Source organism: Podarcis raffonei, chromosome 2 (assembly GCF_027172205.1).
Source record: "Podarcis raffonei isolate rPodRaf1 chromosome 2, rPodRaf1.pri, whole genome shotgun sequence".
NCBI lineage: Eukaryota > Metazoa > Chordata > Lepidosauria > Squamata > Lacertidae > Podarcis > Podarcis raffonei.
In genome coordinates this window covers 19,563,328-19,581,930 of record NC_070603.1, presented here as the reverse complement: position 1 = coordinate 19,581,930, position 18,603 = coordinate 19,563,328, and the positions used below count along the sequence as shown (strand labels likewise).

General features: G+C 44.0%; 1 protein-coding gene across 2 annotated transcripts; it reads left to right on the top strand.

Annotated features, from left to right (window-relative positions):
* On the top strand, positions 1-18,282 carry TMEM100 (transmembrane protein 100). Of its 2 annotated transcripts, none has more exons than XM_053375152.1 (4): positions 1-162; positions 253-358; positions 10,900-11,084; positions 16,815-18,282. In XM_053375152.1, the coding sequence occupies exon 4, from the start codon at positions 16,880-16,882 to the stop codon at positions 17,282-17,284; it is 405 nt and encodes a 134-aa protein (XP_053231127.1). In that variant the 5' UTR covers positions 1-162; positions 253-358; positions 10,900-11,084; positions 16,815-16,879; the 3' UTR covers positions 17,285-18,282. The 2 variants fall into 2 exon arrangements, with proteins under 2 accessions (XP_053231127.1, XP_053231128.1); XM_053375153.1 differs by having other exon boundaries at positions 253-362.
* The last annotated feature ends 321 nt before the right edge of the window (positions 18,283-18,603 follow it).

The window sequence follows — 18,603 nt, the reverse complement described above, 5'->3', positions numbered from 1 at the left end:
CCTTTAATCCTGTGAAATTGTCTCCGGTTCCTTGATCTTTTCCTCTCTCCCTCTTCTTTTTTTTTAAACTCCGGCTCAGCAGTTTGTTTACGGTCCCTTGCTTCCCCTTCTTCTCGCGCTGCCGGACAAGTGTCTGCCCAGTGGCATTCCGAGCGAGCGAAGGTAAGCTGCGCGCACGGCTGGCTGGATTTTGTCCCTTTTTTATTCTTATTTTTGTTCCAATTTTTTTAATTTTTTTTTTTTTTGCTCCAGCTGTTGGTCGCGCTCGAGGGAGGGAGCCAAGCGCCAGAAGCGTCGGCGGAGATCTGCCAAGCATTTGCTGAATGGGAGAATATTCATCGCATCGGAGCTTTTGAAAGTGGGTCTATTTCTTTTCCTTCTCTCCCCGCTCCTCGTTTGCGTTTATATTTCGCCATTTCTGCTTCTTAAAAGCGGGGGAAGTATTAGAGTGGATGGGGAAACCCAGCCAGATGGGTGGGGAATAAATACATAAATAAATTTATTATTATTATTATTATTATTATTATTATTATTATTACTACTACTACTACTACTACTACTACCCCCGCCAACTCCAAATTTCACTTTTCCTGGACTTTATATCAAAATGCCATGCTATGATACTATAAGAGAAAACGACGTTCTTTCTTTCTTATGAAACGATGTGCTTGTGATAAACTTCGGTGGTGGTGGAGTGTTCAAATGAGAGATAAATTGGGCGGCGAGCACTTATCTTAATGGCTTGGGAAAAAGAGACCACCCCCATCCCTTCAGGATTTCTTGGTGTCCTAGTCCTCTTGCATTCTCCCCCTTTTGGGCGTCCAACAGTGCAATCGTCTGCCAGTCTACTCGGAAGTAAGTCCCATTGTGTGCAGCGGTGCTTACTCCCAGGTAAGTATGCATAGGATTGCAAACGTAAGGCGACTTACTGGAGAGTAAGCCCCCCTCGAACACAATGGGACTTACTTCTGAGTAGACACACGTGGGACTGGAACTTATGGTTGCTACTGTTATAACTGAATTCGAACCTCGAAAGAGAATTTCCTAAAAGTTAATGCCCTGGGAGAGCATTTTCAGAACTGGCTTCTCTAGCAGGGAGAGACTGACCAAATGTAAAAACCCTTTCCCTATGAGTTCCCATTAGAATCTTATTATCGAACCCAGGTCTCTTGTCGCCTTGAGAAATATATTAAATATTTTGCATTTCTCTATGTTACTGTCCTAACAGTTTAGCAGTTTTCATCCTGCAGCACACACAGGACCAGAGTGGTCTTATTTTTATTTATTTTTTAAGATTAGGGGGAAGGGGGGGGCATGAACTTTTACTTTTAATGTTTGGATTGTGGTGTACAGCGACACCTCCCAGCAAACCAAGTATGCAGGGCTACGCTCAACAAAAGGATCTGATCCGGTAGACATGTGGCTCAAATCACCTGACATCAAATGATCAAAAAGTGTGTGTGTTTTTGGGGGGGAGGGGATTGTGGTTGCCAAGGAAGGAGCAAGTGAGATGGTGTGGAAACTCTCCTGTACAGTTACAATTTTCTTAAAAAGCAACAGGTCTCTGTTTTATTTATTGGTGTGTGTTTTTAAGTGGGTAAGCGGAAAAGCAATTTAACCTCCTTCTCCCTTCCCCATACAAAGACTACTGCTCTAATTATAGCATTAAGGCTGCAAGCCCATGCAGACTGTGTCAGGAGTAAGTTTCATGGGTAGAGCTTACTTCTGAGTAAGTTGCATGAGATCGCATTAAAACTGCAGGCAACTGTTACGCCCAGCAAGGGTCTTGTTGTTGTTGTTGTTTTGTTGCTTATTGTTTACTGGATCTTTGTATTTTTAAAGAGGAGCAAGGACACAAGTGGCAATTCACATTCTTTCAAAGGTGCAGAGTGTTGTAGTTAGTCATGGAGATTTACTCTGCATGTGCTCAGTGACTTTCTCAGTGCTTCAAATACCCCCAGGGCTACATCCTAGCCTGAAAACAGGTTCTGGGGTGGCCACAGATCTTCTTGATAATGATTTAATGTTCTGTAGCCCCAGGAATGTGTAGGGCACATTATAGGAGACATAAATGCCCAGAGGAATTGCAGTCTAGTTCATACAGTTCTTGCGGAGTATAAGGAGACATTTGAGAATGTATGGCGAAGGTTGGTTAGAGGGAATATTTCAGGTGATGGAGGGACAGGTTAGATGATACTAGGGCAAATCTGAAAGGGTGCTGAAGATAGAACCCACTCCTCACCCTCTCCAGAATATCACAAGGTTAAATCCATTTTTGTGGTCACAATCATCCTGCCACAACCCCTGTCTGTAAAACTGCAGAGATTTAAATATCTGCAAAACTTTCCTGACGGGAGATGACAGTGGGACAAGATGAATGCCTTATGGACCACTGGAGCCTTCTGAAAAGCCAGCTATTATCTGCCTCTGGCCTTGGATGAAGAAAATAAAGTGGTCATAAGAAGGACATTGAATAGATTAGAGAAGCGTGTTCTGAACCCACATGGAGTGTCGTGGCAGAAAGACATAGGAAAACAGTGCTTTTCAGCCTGAAATCTCTCAGAATAAAAATTTCTTACTTCATTAGTGGGGCTTTACTTTCAAGTAAATATGCTTAAGGTTGCAGCTGTTGGCTGCAATTGTGTTCCCACTTACCTGGAAATAAGACTCATGGAACTAAATAGCGCTTACAATCTGAGTAGACATGCCTTGAAATGCGCAGTCAGTGACAATCTTGCATATGTCAAAGCAATATTTATCGTCCTAACTCCCTTTGCGCCTGTTCTATATTACCTCTCCTGAATCAGTCCTGACGCATAAATCAGTGCTCCATTTATTCCTAGTTGATTACCGCTTATAAAATTGGTGAAATTTGAAAGTGCTTACTCCTATGTACTCAATGCTGGTTCTGCTTGGGGTTCTTCAGCTGGGTCCCATCCAAACTGACTAGGTCTACATCTAGGAACACAGGAAGCTGTTTTATACCGAGTCAGACCATTGGTTCATCTAGCAAAGTTCTGTATACACCAGGGCCCACCAGGGCTGGTCTACACCTCCCCAAAGCCCCAGCCAGCAGAGCCAATGTTCAGAGACACTGGGATCTGTAGCCTCAACGCATCTACAGAGGACCGGTGGTTCCCCATCTCTGTTCTGTGCTGCCTTGCAGTGGATCTTTGGGATTTCAGACAGGAGATGTTCCCAGCACCACCTAGAGATGACAGTAATGCCTACTGCATTCATAACATGAGATAAGCCTTCCTTTGACACCGGGTTTCCCAAACTTGGGACTCCAGATGTTTTGAGACTACAATTCCCATCACCCCTGACCACTGGTCCTGCTAGCTAGGGATGATGGGAGTTGTAGTCCAAGTTTAGAAAACCCCGATTTGACACAACATCACCTACATCTAGTAAACAAATCTGAACAAAAGCTTGATAAAAGGGTTGTCTGGAAGCTCTGCTTTGTCTCCAGCCTCCTCAGACATCCTTAAACCTTTTGTCTTTTGGGATTTTCTGTACTAGCTAGTGAACTGAGACTGACAGATTGCATCTCACATTTTGCCTCGAGGCTGGTCAGTTTCATCTCAGCCACGTGGTTCTCCTTTATGCTAGCAGAATACGGTTTCCTCGTCCCCATGCACTGAAACACCTATCGGCTTGGTTTTAAACAGGGCCGCCCTAGGTCCAGAATTTTACGGACATAGCCGGGATTTGTCCTTCAAAAATGGCGTCTGGGCGGAATTTTCGGAAAGCTGCAAAAATGACGGGGGTATGGCAGCCCATATTGGAAATGGTGCTTTGGGGGGGTGATTTTCCGGCGGGCAGGGAACCTTCATGGGGGGGGGGGGATTGTGCAAAAGCTCAACAACTTCCCCCCTCAAAAGTAACAACTTTGCCAAACAAAAAGCTCAAAAACCTTTTTGTGTCTGGATTTTCACAGGGAGAAATGGTGTCTGTTACATGTGGATGACATATTGTCCTATATTGCCTTTAAGATGGTTTTCCCAAGACCTTAGGTGCAGTTGCATATTATGCAACACAGAATCATAGAGTTGGAAGGGATGCCCAAGGGTGATTTAGTCCAATCCCCTGCAGGAATCTCAACTCAAGCATTAATAATAATAATAATAATAATAATAATAATAATAATAATAATAATAATTTATACCCCGCCCATTTGGCCAGGCCTCCCCAGCCACTCTGGGCAGCTCCCAACAGAATATTAAAAACACGATAAAACATCAAACATTAAAAACTTCCCTAAACAGGGCTGCCTTCAGATGTCTTCTAAAAGTCAGATAGTTGTTTCTTTCCTTGACATCTGAAGGGAGGGTGTTCCACGGGGCGGGCGCCACCACCGAGAAAGCCCTCTGCCTGGTTCCCTGTAACCTCGCTTCTCACAGGGAAGGAACCACCAGAAGGCCCTCAGAGGTGGACCTCAGTGTCCAGGCTGAACGATGGGAGTGGAGACGCTCCTTCAGGTATACTGGGCTGATCCATGACAGATGGATACTTTATACGGGATTCTTCACAACATGTTTGCCCTGGGTATAAGAGAGCTTAAATGTCTGGTGTGGGTGTGACCAACAGCTGCTTCAAAGTCCTGTGGCTGGCACTACATGACTAAACCTGAATGGCACACCACGTGCACAAATGGCTCCTGTTGCTAGCAAGGACATGTAAGTGGGTGCTGGGTGGCATCTTTACAGGTCTGCCACTCCTATGTTTTGGTGGCGCAAGACAGAATATGTGCACACATGTGCGCCAGCACATCTCTGCTTGGGAGTCAGTTCCTCTGAGTCTAAAAAAAGTGATTGCTGAACTTTCCATAGGTATTTGAATCATCCCTCGACTTGGCTTGCCTGTGAGGTAGAGGGAGAGTCTTGTCCTATAAACCCTGATCGTGATTGAAAATAGATCGTGTCTCATTGACATGCTCCACTCTTTTGCGTTCGTTGGGGCATCATAGCAGGGCTTTGTTTTGTTTGCAGGTTGGGTGATGGATAACCCTCATCCTAAACACATTTACTTGGAACATAATATTAAGGAACAGCACTCCGTGGAACAGGGATGTCAATGGCAGTGTACCTAATCCTGAACTTGCATTTAAAACTCCTTGTTGTTGTTTAGTCATTTAGTCGTGTCTGACTCTTTGTGACTCCATGGACCAGAGCACACCAGGCACTCCTGTCTTCCACTGCCTCCCGCAGTTTGGTCAAACTCATGCTGGTAGCTTCGAGAACACTGTCCAACCATCTCGTCCTCTGTCGTCCCCTTCTCCTTGTGTCCTCCATCTTTCCCAACATCAGGGTCTTTTCCAGGGAGTCTTCTCTTCTCATGAGGTGGCCAAAGTACTGGAGCCTCAGCTTCACGATCTGTCCTTCCAGTGAGCACTCAGGGCTGATTTCCTTCAGAATGGAGAGGTTTGATCTTCTTGCAGTCCATGGGACTCTCAAGAGTCTCCTCCAACACCATAATTCAAAAGCATCAATAGGATCACTTAGTCCAGCATTTCCCATTCTGGCCAGCAGCAAGGCTCTGGGGTGCTATCTGGATTTTTTAAACTGAAAATCTAAGATAGATCTTTTGTATGTGCTCTGTCTTGGAGCTACATACAGTCCCTTACCCTAAAGGTGTAACTTATCTTCCCTAAATTTCATAGATTTGTCTGGGAAAGGAACTCAGGGCCTCTTAAGCAGCTGCTTCCTCCATTGAAATGAACAGGGTAGACCGGGAGGGTATAGACGATCCAGGTGTGTATCAGGGCTGCCAGGACGAATTGCTGGAGCAGAGCGAGGAAACATGACTCAGCAAAATAAAAGAAACACGACCCAGCGAAATAAAGGAGGCCCATTTTGCACTACTATTTCAGTTGTTTAAGCTTTCGTAGACAATTCAGCTGTGCAGTTTCGAGAACCGCAATGGGAAAGGAAGGACAGATTAATGTTTTCCTCCAATGACCACTGTTAAGGCTGCTCCTTTGGGACGTATCATGTGTGCTAGGAACATGGGGATTTGCTTTACAGTGGAACCTTGGTTCTCAAACTTAATCCGTTCCAGAAGTCCATTCCCAAACCAAAGCATTCCAAAACCAAGGCACGTTTTCCCATAGAAAGTAATGCAGAATGGATTAATCCATTCCAGACTTTTAAAAACAACCCCTAAAACAGCAATATAACATTAATTTTGCTATCTAGCGAGACTATTGATCCATAAAATGAAAGCAATAAACAATGTACTTCAGTCACACAATCAATCAATCAGTAGCTGAACTGGGTTCCACACAGTCACACACAAAAAAGAAAGCTGCAAAAACACAAAATAAATAGCAAAAACAGACAGACCTCAGTGTAACACTCAAGACGGAAGTGTAACACTCAAAATGGAGCACACTCAGCTTCCAAAAAATAGTTCGCAAACCAGAACACTTACTTCCGGGTTTGCAGTGTTTGGGTTCCAAGTTGTTTGAGTACCAAGGCGTTTGAGAACCAAGGTTCCACTGTATATCAGAACCACTAGTTCATCAGTCGTGTGTACACTGACTGTTTGGTAGTAGCTGTCCGGGGTTTCAGGCAGGAGTCACTCCCAGCCCTACCTCGAGTTGCCAGGGATCGGGACCTTCTGCCTGCCAAACAGAGGCTCTGCCACTGAGCTACTAACGGTCACGGCGCTGAATGTTGCTCTTCCTCTTGAATATCCCACACCTTCCCAGCTTGCGCCGGCTGCCGTGTTGAAATGGCCCTAACAATCCCTCGGAACCACACATGCGTACCAAAGGAATGTCGAGTAAGCTTAGTAACAAATCTTTTGCTGGTTCAGAAGGTTAACCCGGCTGCCTGGCGGTTTCACAGCTGTTGCTCCTGTTGACAATTGCTTTGGCTCTCTCTTGGCTGAGATGTGTCACGGAAAAGTGTCTGCCCGGAGTTCTGGCTCGTCGAAGCGCAGGTGGCTGAAGAAATCTCTTAAACATGTTGCATTTAAACAGGGTCTTCTCCTAAACTGCCACCCAATGGGGCATGGCTTAGGGCTGGGGTGTTTGTTAGGAATGAATGTTTTTTCATGATAGTGTGTGTGTGTGTGTGTTTGTATTCTAGACACAACCTGTGGAGGACCCATGCAATCTAACTTTAGTGCTGTGCTTCTTCCAGCACTACCTCGGAAATTTTTCTGACCAAGGACGGGAAATACCGTATTTTTCGCTCTATAAGACGCACCAGACCACAAGACGCACCTAGTTTTTGAAGGAGGAAAACAAGAAGAAGAAAAATTCTGAATCTCAGAAGCCAGAACACCAAGAGGGATTGCTGCGCAGTGAAAGCAGCAATCCCTCTTGCTGTTCTGGCTTCTGGGATAGCTGCACAGCCTGCATTCGCTCCATAAGACGCACACACATTTCCCCTTACTTTTTAGGAGGGAAAAAGTGAGTCTTATAGAGCAAAAAATACGGTATCTGTGGCCAAGGCATCCTTGAAACTATAATCAATTATTTCAACAGGCAACAATGTTTTCAAGCGTTGCTTATCCCATTCTACGATAATTGCATTTTTGCATTAAAACAAGCTCTTTTCCTCTGCAGCAGACCCTCCAACATTTCTCCGATGAAAATAAGGACGATCTATTCCATAATAGTAATAATTTTATTACTTATACCCCGCCCATCTGACTGGGCGGTTTCCAACATATATAAAAACATAATAACACATTAAACAACGTCCCTATACAGGGCTGCCTTCGGATGTCTTCTAAAGGTTGTATAATTACTAATCTTGGCTTGTGGATGGCATAGCTCCATACTTGCCAACGTTTCTCCAATGAAAATAGGGATGTCCTAAGGAAAAGCGGAACATTTCAGGATCAAATCAGAAACTGGGACATCTTCTGTAACTCTGGGACTGTCCCTGGAAAATAGGGACACTTGGTCTTCTGCAGCAACAGACTGCCACATTTATTTTCAGTAACTTAAAAAGAAAATAACCTTGTCAATGTTATTTCTGCACCTTCGTGTTGCTGCCACTAAATGGGGTATGGCTTAGGAAAGGAAAAAAAATTCATAATAGGTTTGTGTTCACCTCTACGTAATTCCATCCTGATTTCAGACAAAGTGATATATCCGATGTGGCGTTTGTCCATTTGTTTAGAGCCTGTCTGTACAGGGGGGAAAGGGTTAAAAATGTAGACCAATAGGAAAGCTGGAGGCGGAGCCTACATGTGTATAAAAGGGCTTAGCCCGAGGTTTGTTAGAGTTGTTGGTGGGTAGTTGGTTGGTTTTAGTGGGTTGGCTGGTTGGGAAAGGCAGTTGGATAAGCAGTTGGCAGGCAGTTGGTAATAGAGACAGTTAGGGCAACGGGTGAGGGGAGCTAGTGAGGGGAGCTAGAAGAGATAGAGAGAGGAAAATAAGACTAAGAAAGTAAAGAGTAACAACGTTTGGAATGCCGTAAAAGTTCGTTTGTGTCTGAAATAAAACACCCTCCTCTAATAACAACAACAATATTAATAATAATATTAATAATAATTTATTATTTATACCCCGCCCATCTGGCTGAGTTTCCCCAGCCACTCTGGGCGGCTTCCAATCAAGTGTTAAAAACAATACAGCATTAAACATTAAAAACTTCCCTAAACAGGGAGAACCGGGCTGAGACTGAAGTGATTTTACCAGGGAGGACCTGGTTAGCGGCAGCAGATTAGTAGTGTACGGGTCAATAGTCCGTGAGACGACCGGGGGCTCCGTACAAACACCACATCTGTATATCACAATGTTTAGCTGGTGATACATTGCAATGTTGATAACCAGATATCGCCCAGTCTTACTCCAGTGCTGCGCTTCTTACTGCACAGAGGGAAATATGAACCTTTTATTCCAACTACTGCAGGGATGTGTGGTTAGGGAAAGGGCAATCATAGAATTGTAGAGTTGGAAAGGGCCCAATTCCATCTAGTCCCAACCGCCTGCAATGCTGGAATCACTCGTGTTCCCTGTTCTCCCAGTGATTGCCTCCAAGCTGTTGCTACTCCCCTCAAAAAATCAGATTTTTGCACAGTGGCAGTGCAATGCTCAGGGAAGTGTGAGTTAGGGCTCGCTTTCAAGGGCCGTCATCATACAAATCGGAGTGAATTCTTATTAAATAGACAGCGTGGCCTCATTGCCCTGAAAACAGATCAGGCTGAACCCTCAATAGACAAGTCTTTTGGAAGCATGCTGTATCTCTTGTCAGATAAGGCTGCTTGTGGGAAGAATTATTTGGAAAACTTTATGGTGAGCGCTGAGGTCCAGCTCTGAGGGCCTTCTGGCGGTTCCCTCGCTGCGAGAAGCCAAGTTACAGGGAACCAGGCAGAGGGCCTTCTCGATGGAGCCCACCCTGTGGAACGCCCTCCCATCAGATGTCAAGGAGAAAAACAACTACCAGACTTTTATAATAAATAATATAAATAAATTTTATTTGTATCCCGCTCTCCCCAGCCAAAGCCGGGCTCAGAGCGGGTAACATCATATAAATAAGACAATATGCATAATACAATATACAATATGCAAATAAAATAACATTCAACATTCATTAAAACAATATAGAATAATATTAAATATCAGCATTTCAAAATTAAACAGAAATCCACTCAACAGTTACAATAAGTAATTTCTAAACACCAATCAGTAAAACAACAGCAAATCACAGTGCACAACATAATACAATACAAAATGTGAAGCAGAGATTGGAGGGTGGGGCAAGGCAGGTGGAAGTCTCTCGCCTCACTTTTAGAGGCGCCTTTTAGAAGACATCTGAAGGCAGCCCTGTTTAGGGAAGCTTTTAGTGTTTAATAGACTATTGTTTTTTAATCTTCTGTTGGAAGCCGCCCAGAGTAGTTGGGGAAACACAGCCAGATGGGTGGGGTATAAACAATAAATTATGATGATGATGATGATGATGAAGGATGGCAATAGCAGGCCACGCAACATGAACAATGGAACTTGTGGAGCTATGGATGTCTGTTCTATGAACTTCTAGAGGAAAATGTTCTGCTGAGTTTTGGAAATAGCCTGGAATCAGGGCGATTCCCGTGGGTGGGGAGGGAGATCTGGCAATATTTGATTCCAGAGAATCCTTCACAAAGTGGTATTTTATTACGGAAAATCCCTGAACCCCACATTTGAGGAAGGAGAGATCCTAAAGTATGTGTTTCCTACCCACTGTGACGCAACAGAACTTTTCTTACATGGAATGCTGTTGAATGGTTCGTATAACTATAGTTCTTTTTTTAATAATTTTTTTTGTTTGATTTAAAAAAATGTAAACATACAACAGGAAACAATTCAAAATCCAAATATTGAGATTGCTCTGAATCTCCTGACTTGCCCCCATCCCTTCCATGGGTCCTAATGATAATATTTACAACTGCGTATCAATACTATCCAAGTTTTATCCTTCCAAATTGTCCATGCTTTCCATCAGTTTACAAATGTGGTTAAAATCCTGTTAACATTTTAACCTGCTTACAATGTTCTCGCAAATAGAATGTAAACTTTTCCCATTCTTTTTTAAATTTCTTGTCCTCTTGATTTCTAAGCTTCCCAGTTAATTTTGCCATTTCAGCCTAGTCCATCAACTGGGTTTGCCATTCTTCTTTGATTGGGGTTATTCCTTCCTTCCATTTCTGAGCTAATAGCACCCATGCGGCTGTTGTCGCATACATAAACTGTCTTTTCTGATCCTTTAGCATCTCGGTACCTGTAATAACTAATAAGAAGGCTTCTGGTTTTTAAACAAAAGTTATTTTAAACATTTTTTTCCCATTTCATTATATATCATCTCCTAGAATTTTTTTATTGCTTTGCACATCCACCACATATGATAAAAGGTACCTTCGTATAACTATATAGTTCTAACATCACATCTTCCTTCCTAGGTCACCTCTCTATCTGGTCCTCTGTCTGGTTTTAAAAAGAAAAGGAAGCCACATAAAATCGGTTTATTTCTGGTGTTTGGGAGAAGAGGTGGTGGTGGGAAACCCAGTGAAGATTTCCAGAACATACCCTCAAGTTTATCTCTTTGCCCACCAAGCCAAGCCGTCATGGACTTCCTATGGATGAGGTAGGTGGATACAGGTAGTGGTGTGTTGGTTGCTTGCTGTTTCTTAATTTTGGAAGCAAACAGGAGGATCTCTCTGTTGACAGTTTCAACCCTGGTCAAGTCTAGCACTCGCTAAGCTGGAGCTACCTAAAGTAATATGCCATCCTAAATAGGTGCTGTGTGCCCCCTTTTCCCCCTCTGCCTGGGCAATTTGTGGAAATAAAAGTTGTCAAAACAGCAGGAGAAGGGACAGGAAAGCAGGTGTGTGAGCTTTGGAGTCGAAAGACAGAGCTTTACCAAACACAAGCACACAGATTTCCCTGTCCCTTCTCATTTGCCAAGATGCTTGGGCTGCTTACTTAACTGGGAGTAAGTGCACTGAACTTACGTACAGGTGTAGGGTACAAGATGGGCAAGGTATTATTATTATTATTATTATTATTGGAATAGGACGCCCCTATTTTTGTTGGAGGGTATGATAAAGCACTGGGACGCGGGTGGCACTGTGGGTTAAACCACAGAGCCTAGGGCTTGCTGATCAGAAGGTCGGTGGTTCAAATCCCCGAGACGGGGTGAGCTCCCGTTGCAAGGTCCCTGCTCCTGCCAACCTAGCAGTTCGAAAGCACATCAAAGTACCTTCCTCTGGCGGGAAGGTAAACGGCGTTTCCGTGCGCTGCTCTGGTTCGCCAGAGTCATGCTGGCCACATGACCCGGAAGCTGTACACCGGCTCCCTCAGCCAATAAAGTGAGATGAGCACCACAACCCCAGAGTCGGTCACGACTGGACCTAATGGTCAGGGGTCCCTTTACCTTTACCTATGATAAAGCACTACTGGGTCACTGCCACCAGAACTATATGTGGAACCCCAAAGCAGTTCTGTTCTGAGATGCCTCTAGCCTCCTGAGCTGTAACTCTGGAAAGATACGCAGGAATCTATAGGTCTAGTTCTGTGACATAGCTAAGCCCACAGACCCTTTTAAGCTACGTAGACTTGTGACACCTATGCCACAATTTGGGCATCCCTACCATAAAACGATTTCCAAGAGATGTATCTATTGAAGAATCAGATGGGCAACCTCTAGGTGCCCTTTATATGTTGCATCCATGCCTGGATAGCTCCACTAGTAGTAGTAGTAGTAGTAGTAGTAGTAGTAGTAGTAGTAATATATTATTTATTCCCCACCCATCTGGCTGGGTTTCCCCAGCCACTCTGGGCGGCTCTCAACAGAACACTAAAAACAGAATAAAACTTCAATCATTAAAAACTTCCCTAAGCAGGGCTGCCTTCAGATGTCTTCTAAAAGTCAGATCGTTGTTTATTTCTTGACTTCTGATGGGAGGGCATTCCACAGGGCAGGCGCCACTACCGAGAAGTCCCTCTGCTTGGTTCCCTGTAACCTCACTTCTCACAATGAGGGGACCGCCAGAAGGCCCTTGGCGCTGGACCTCAGTGTCCAGGCTGAACAATGGGAGTGAAGACGCTTCATCAGGTATACTGGAATGAGGCCGTTTAGGGCTTTAAAGGTCAGCACCAACACTTTGAATTGTGCTTGGAAGTGTACTGGGAGTCAATGTAGGTCTTTAAGGACTGGTGTTATGTGGTCTCGGCGGCCACTCCCAGTCACCAGTCTAGCTGCCACATTCTGGATTAGTTGTAGTTTCCGGATCACCTTCAAAGGTAGCCCCACGTGGAGCACATTGCAGTAGTTGAGCACCCCCTTTCAAGTGCATTGCCTACATTCTTTCCTATGCCAAGGAAGCCCCTCCCCCCCTTTTTTGCATGGTCTCTCATCCCTCAGCACTGCTGTCGTAGAACCATAGAATTGTAGATCTGGAAGGGACCAGCCCTCTTGCAATGCAGGAATATTTACCTCAATATGGGGCTCAAACCCACAACCCTGAAATCAAGAATCTCATGCTCTGCTGACTGAACTGTCCCATGTTCAAGACCTGTAATGTTATAGCTGCATAATGGGGAATGCTGCTTTCATGGCACTGCAAGTGTGAGCTAGTTGATATAATGAGGCGGCTGCAGGCCTGACTCTCATATAGCCTCATTCTTGGCGATTCCTTTCCATCATGGAGGGATAAGTGATAGAAAACCTTTGGGTTTGGTTGTTTGTTTTTTGCTGGGAACCATCTTTCCCTGTGAAGGGTGCCTGCCCAGTGTTCTTTACAGAGCACAGTCCTCTGCTTGAAGGCATCCTCTATTTAAAGGGCTGCTGTGTCCAGTTCAAGTCCATTTTAAAGACAAATGACTTTAAAAAGGAAGGACAGAGCTCTTGAATTTGCCCATCAAAAGTTAGCAGCTGGACAACAGACTTGGTGATCATGTTGCTTTAAGAGCAGCAATCCATTCTCCAAAAAGAGGTGTGTGTACTAGGCATAAAAGGGCAAAGGAACTACATGGCATATGAACCCAAATTGTCCAAAATAGAATTGGAACATCCTTCTGTGCTAACAAAAGTCTTCGTTAGATTCCCTCTGTTGCCTTCTAAATCTACATGGCACATAGCTTGTGGTGATCACCTGCAGCAATACACTTTGCAGCACACTCACTGTGATGAAGAAACTTGTCAGGGTACAATAAGGTCTCTTTTACCATGACTTTAGTCGTCTTCAATAAACCCAATTGAAAATTTGTTCTGATTGTGGAATGGTTGAGAGGGTTAAATATCTGTTGTGAACCTCGAAACTAGCCAGGATTTTTCTTGAAAGAAGCATGCAAGAATTTCCAGAACAATGCCACATTTTTTCCCATTTTTTTTCAAAGTTTCAAAAAAAACCCAACAATTTTTTTACACAAAAGTTTACATTAAATCCATACTGATAGTCCATATCAGTACCTGTATGGGGTTCCCTGAACCCCCAGACTTCCCCCACACACCTCCCTTGGCTTCCAAAATTTATCTTCCTTTTTTTTACTGCATCTAATGACATTTATCTAAATTATTACACTTCCATTTTATCCTTTGCCGTTTTAAATTACAAGTGCTATATCAGTCCTTCTAACATTTCTACAAAGTTATGCCATTCTTTGTTGAATTTATCATCCTCTTGGTGCCTGATCTTCCTAGTCAGCCTTGCCATTTCCACATAGTCCATCATCTTCATTATCCATTCTTCTTTCGATGGGGTTCTTTCTTTTTTCCATCCCTGAGCAAATAACATTCTTGTCGCTGTCATCGCATTGATAAACAGTACTTTTTTATCCTTCGGTAATTCTTCTCCTGTTAAAGCTAATAAGAAGGCCTCTGGTTTTTTAACAAAAGTTATTTTAAACATTTTTTCTTCAGTTCATTTTAAATCATTTCCCAGAAGGCCTTTGCTATTTTACAAGTCTACCACGTGTCACATTTTTAACAAGAAGAAAGAAACTCTCTCAAAAACTAATATTGGTCAGATCACCGATCCTTCTCTAATCCCACGTAGCAACGCAAAAAGGCAAGATTTTTCATCAAAGATGGTGTGTTTTTTCTAATGAAGTCCACTTTTAAGTGGAAACAAAATGGCCTTAAAAGGTTTTTTTCTGAGAACAAGTTAAAATGGAAGTGCACAGAGAAGTAGCTGCAACAATCGCCACAGTCACTCTGTGACTCACCACCAAAGAATCTGAAATCAGAATTAATATTTGCAGAAAATGAGCTTGTGTGGTGTGTGCGCGTGTGCGTGGAAGGAATGCTTGATAAGCAGTTAAGCAAGCTTGAATGCTGCTGGGCCCTAGGAAATTGCAAATGAATCTTTGTTTTTGCTTATTTGGCAACTATTCCTGACCAGCGGGTGATATCTGATGATTTAGGCAGTGATGGCAGTTTACTATGCAACAGGCGAGAACAAAGACTGATGAGAAATGGGAGTGTGCAAAAAAGGTTGTGAAGTGTATATAGGCTTCGTTTTTAAAATGCATCAATATCGGATGTATTATTGTGTAAAACAAAACCCTCCCTGTGTTTCATAGCTATGCTCTTCTTATATAGAAGCCATAAGGGTTTCAGTTTCATTAATTCATGGTAAATGATAAAGTGGACTGCATTTTAAAATCGCCTCTGAGTATTAAAACTGTTGATTGCTGAGATATATGTGTCTAAGAAATGTGAATGTATCTATCGCTCTAAGGACAAATTTAGGTAACTTCTGCTTATCAGTTTTGAAGCAAAAATAAGGTATTGGTTTCTATAGATCCGAGGTGGAGCAGATATATATGTTCATAAATTAAGAGAGAGAGAAATTTTAAAAATCAGGATAACTGTCAAGGAACTATGAACCTCCAGACTTGGGCTGTGTATGTATTTTGCTCTGGCTCCAGTGGGACACCCACAGTGTTTGAAGCTGTGAACACAGGATGTTAGCCACAATCCGTATTTATCCTGTGGTTTCTTGAGAAATATTGCTGTTTGATCAAACCAGCCCTCAAATCAAACCAGCTTCCATTTGATACAAATAAGTAAGCTTTGGTTAAGTTGAGGTCTATAGCAATTGGGTGGAGACATCCAACTCAATGTTTTATGTTTTATCAACATAAAAGTGAAACTCGAAACACAACTTCTCTGCATTTCTGTTGAATTAAGGGTGGCAAAAATGAATTGAACCTATGTCCAGACTTTCAAAAACTTAACTTGCAGAAACTTACCGTTCCAGATCAGGCATAGGCAAACTCGGCCCTCCAGATGTTTTGGGACTACAACTCCTATCATACCTAGCTAGCAGGACCAGTGGTCAGGGATGATGGGAATTGTAGTCCCTAAACACCTGGAGGGCCAAGTTTGCCTATGCCTGTTCTAGATGAATTAAAACATAATATTTATAGTCACATGCTCATCCAAGCATGGGCTTACAAGTCTCTTCATCTGGCTTCTAAACAACCGTGTTTTCCTTCCTTTCCAGAGCTCAGCACTCAGTCTTCTGTATCTCAGTTAGGCCATGCCTTGCAGCTCCTGTGAGAGATTTCCTCCTTTACTTTCTCCTGCAGCTTCGCTCTCTTTCTTTCAAGCTGAGAAGAAGCACTCCAACACACTATCCAACTTAGCAGTAGTCACAGTGGAGTCTAAAACACAGTCATCTTGCTTCGCATAAAATGGAGTCTCTCCTTCACTAGATGGTCCCATGTGACCAACGTTAGCCAATCCCATGAGAACTACTAGAGAACTCTCTAGAATTCAGTTGCCAACCAAATTTAAGCACATAGTAATGCACACGGGTGGCACTGTGGGTTAAACCACAGAGCCTAGGACTTGTTCATCAGAAGGTTGGCGGTTTGAATCCCCGCAACGGGGTGAGCTCCCGTTGCTTGTTCCCTGCACCTGCCAACCTAGCAGTTTGAAAGCACGTCAAAGTGCAAGTAGATAAATAGGTACCGCTCCAGCGGGAAGGTAAATGGCGTTTCCGTGCGCTGCTCTGGTTCGCCAGAAGCGGCTTAGTCATGCTGGCCACATGAACTGGAAGCTGTCTGCGGACAAACGCCGGCTCCCTCGGCCAATAAAGCGAGATGAGCGCCGCAACCCCAGAGTCGGTCACAACTGGACCTAATGTTCAGGGGTCCCTTTAATGCATGCAAGCACTTACAATTTCAGTAAATTAAATGACCGTACTTCACCATTTCAAGTTGCTAATGTGTGCATAGCCTTTGTTGTTGGCGGTTGAGCCTACAGAGAGAAGAAATTCCAAAGTTTCACCCTCTTGTCTGGGTGAATCATTCTAAAATCCACCTTCAAACACTCACCCATTCCAATGCTTTTCCCCCCTTTCCACAGCTGAAACGTTTTCAACAGCACCCGGTCTACCTCCAGCTGTGCAAAATCCAACCAGAAGTTGCAAGATGACCGACGAACCCATCAAAGAGATCTTGGGAGGTTCCAAATGTCCTCAGTGTGCAACGCTGGAAAAGTGCAACAACAATGACTGCAGGGTGACAGCCGTGCCTCTGGTGAGCGAGTGCCGGCTGACAGCCGCCACGGGGGGAGCCGAACTCTCCTGCTACCGCTGCACGATCCCGTTTGGGGTGGTGATCCTCATCGCCGGGGTGGTGGTCACAGCGGTGGCGTACAGCTTCAATTCCCATGGATCCATCATCTCCGTGCTTGGGCTGGTCATACTGTCCTCCGGACTCCTTTTGCTGGCGTTGAGCGCCTTATGCTGGAAAATCCGACAGAGGAGCAAGAAGACAAAGAGGCGAGAAAGCCAGACGACTCTAGTGGCAAATCAGAGGAGCCTGTTTGCTTAGAACAGAACTGCAAGCGAATAGGGATGGGATGGGAGAGGTGGATCGCGGAACGGACGAGCCTATTTATTTGCAGTTGGGCTGCAGGATTTTATTAATGGCTGAATCGGATTTATTAAAAATAGGAGCTAAAACACGCTTAACAGCTCAGGAGTCCTTGGTATCTGTTTAATCGCAAGCGTGCTTCAAGATGCACTAGGTTCGGTGTTTTGCGTTGGGTTTTTGTCCTCCTCCTCTTCTCTTTCAGCTGACTTCTGTCTTTCAGTAACCCAACTTGCATCGCAACGGTCAAATGTTTTTGTTTTCATTCTTTGAGGGGTGGGAGGGAGTTGCCCTCCATTTTGTAGTGCAATTGTGGCCAAGCACCCAAGTAAGAAGGCCCAGATGGGAAAACGTAGTCTGGTCAAAGTTAGCTGCGGGAAGCTGGTAATGCATGTCTGAAAAATTGACAGAAGCCAGGTAACCCACAATGGCCGGTTCTCTGATTTGTGGTAGAATTAACATGTTTCATGTGTCTGCATGTGAAGAGAAGCCTGGTTTGATTATCCTTTCCTGAGAAGGACTGTCTTAAAAACTTGGGACAAGGTGTACAGACAGTTTTATTTATTCATTATTAAATTTATAGCCTGCCCTTCCTCCAGAGGGTATTTAACCTGTCAGTGTTGATCTGCCATAAATTTGGAAGGGACCATGGCTGCATCTTATGTGGAGTTGGCAGGGAAAGGGTAAAATTCCCCCCCAACAGCTGCCTCTGTGCTTCAAATTCTGCTAGAAAAAGTAGCTATCATTCCTTTGTTCCGGTAATTCCTGTGCATTCTGCAAATCAGGGGTAGGGAACCTGCGTGGACCTCCAGATGTTACAAGACTCCGCATCCCATCAGCCCCAGACAGCATGACCAATGTTCAGGGATGATGGGAGTTGTAGCCCCAAAGCAGCTGGAGGTAGATAAGTCCCCCAGCTCTGGTGTTTCTTCCGGATTAAATAAAAAAGTTGCACAGCATGCCATGTTAAATCCAAGTTTGTTTGCTTTGACTGTTGAAAATTGTCCTCCTTGCCATCGCTCAGGAAAGCACTTTCCTCTTTCCAAGGTAAGGAAAACTCCTCTGCCTGCAACTCTCCCTTCTCCCTGCTTCAAAAAGACACTACCTGCCACCCAAGGTAATAGCAACAGACCCGCCAAGTGTCCCTAATTTTCCAGGGACAGTCACAGATCTACAGAAGCTGTCCTGGTTTTTGATTTGATCCTGGGACATCCCACCTTTCCTTAGGACAGACACCCTTATTTTCATCAGAGAAATGTTGTAGGGTATGGAATAGGACG

What these genes read in the sequence shown, in the direction of transcription:
- TMEM100 (XM_053375152.1), top strand. Translation starts at nt 16,880, where the DNA reads ATGACCGACGAACCCATCAAAGAGATCTTGGGAGGTTCCAAATGTCCT.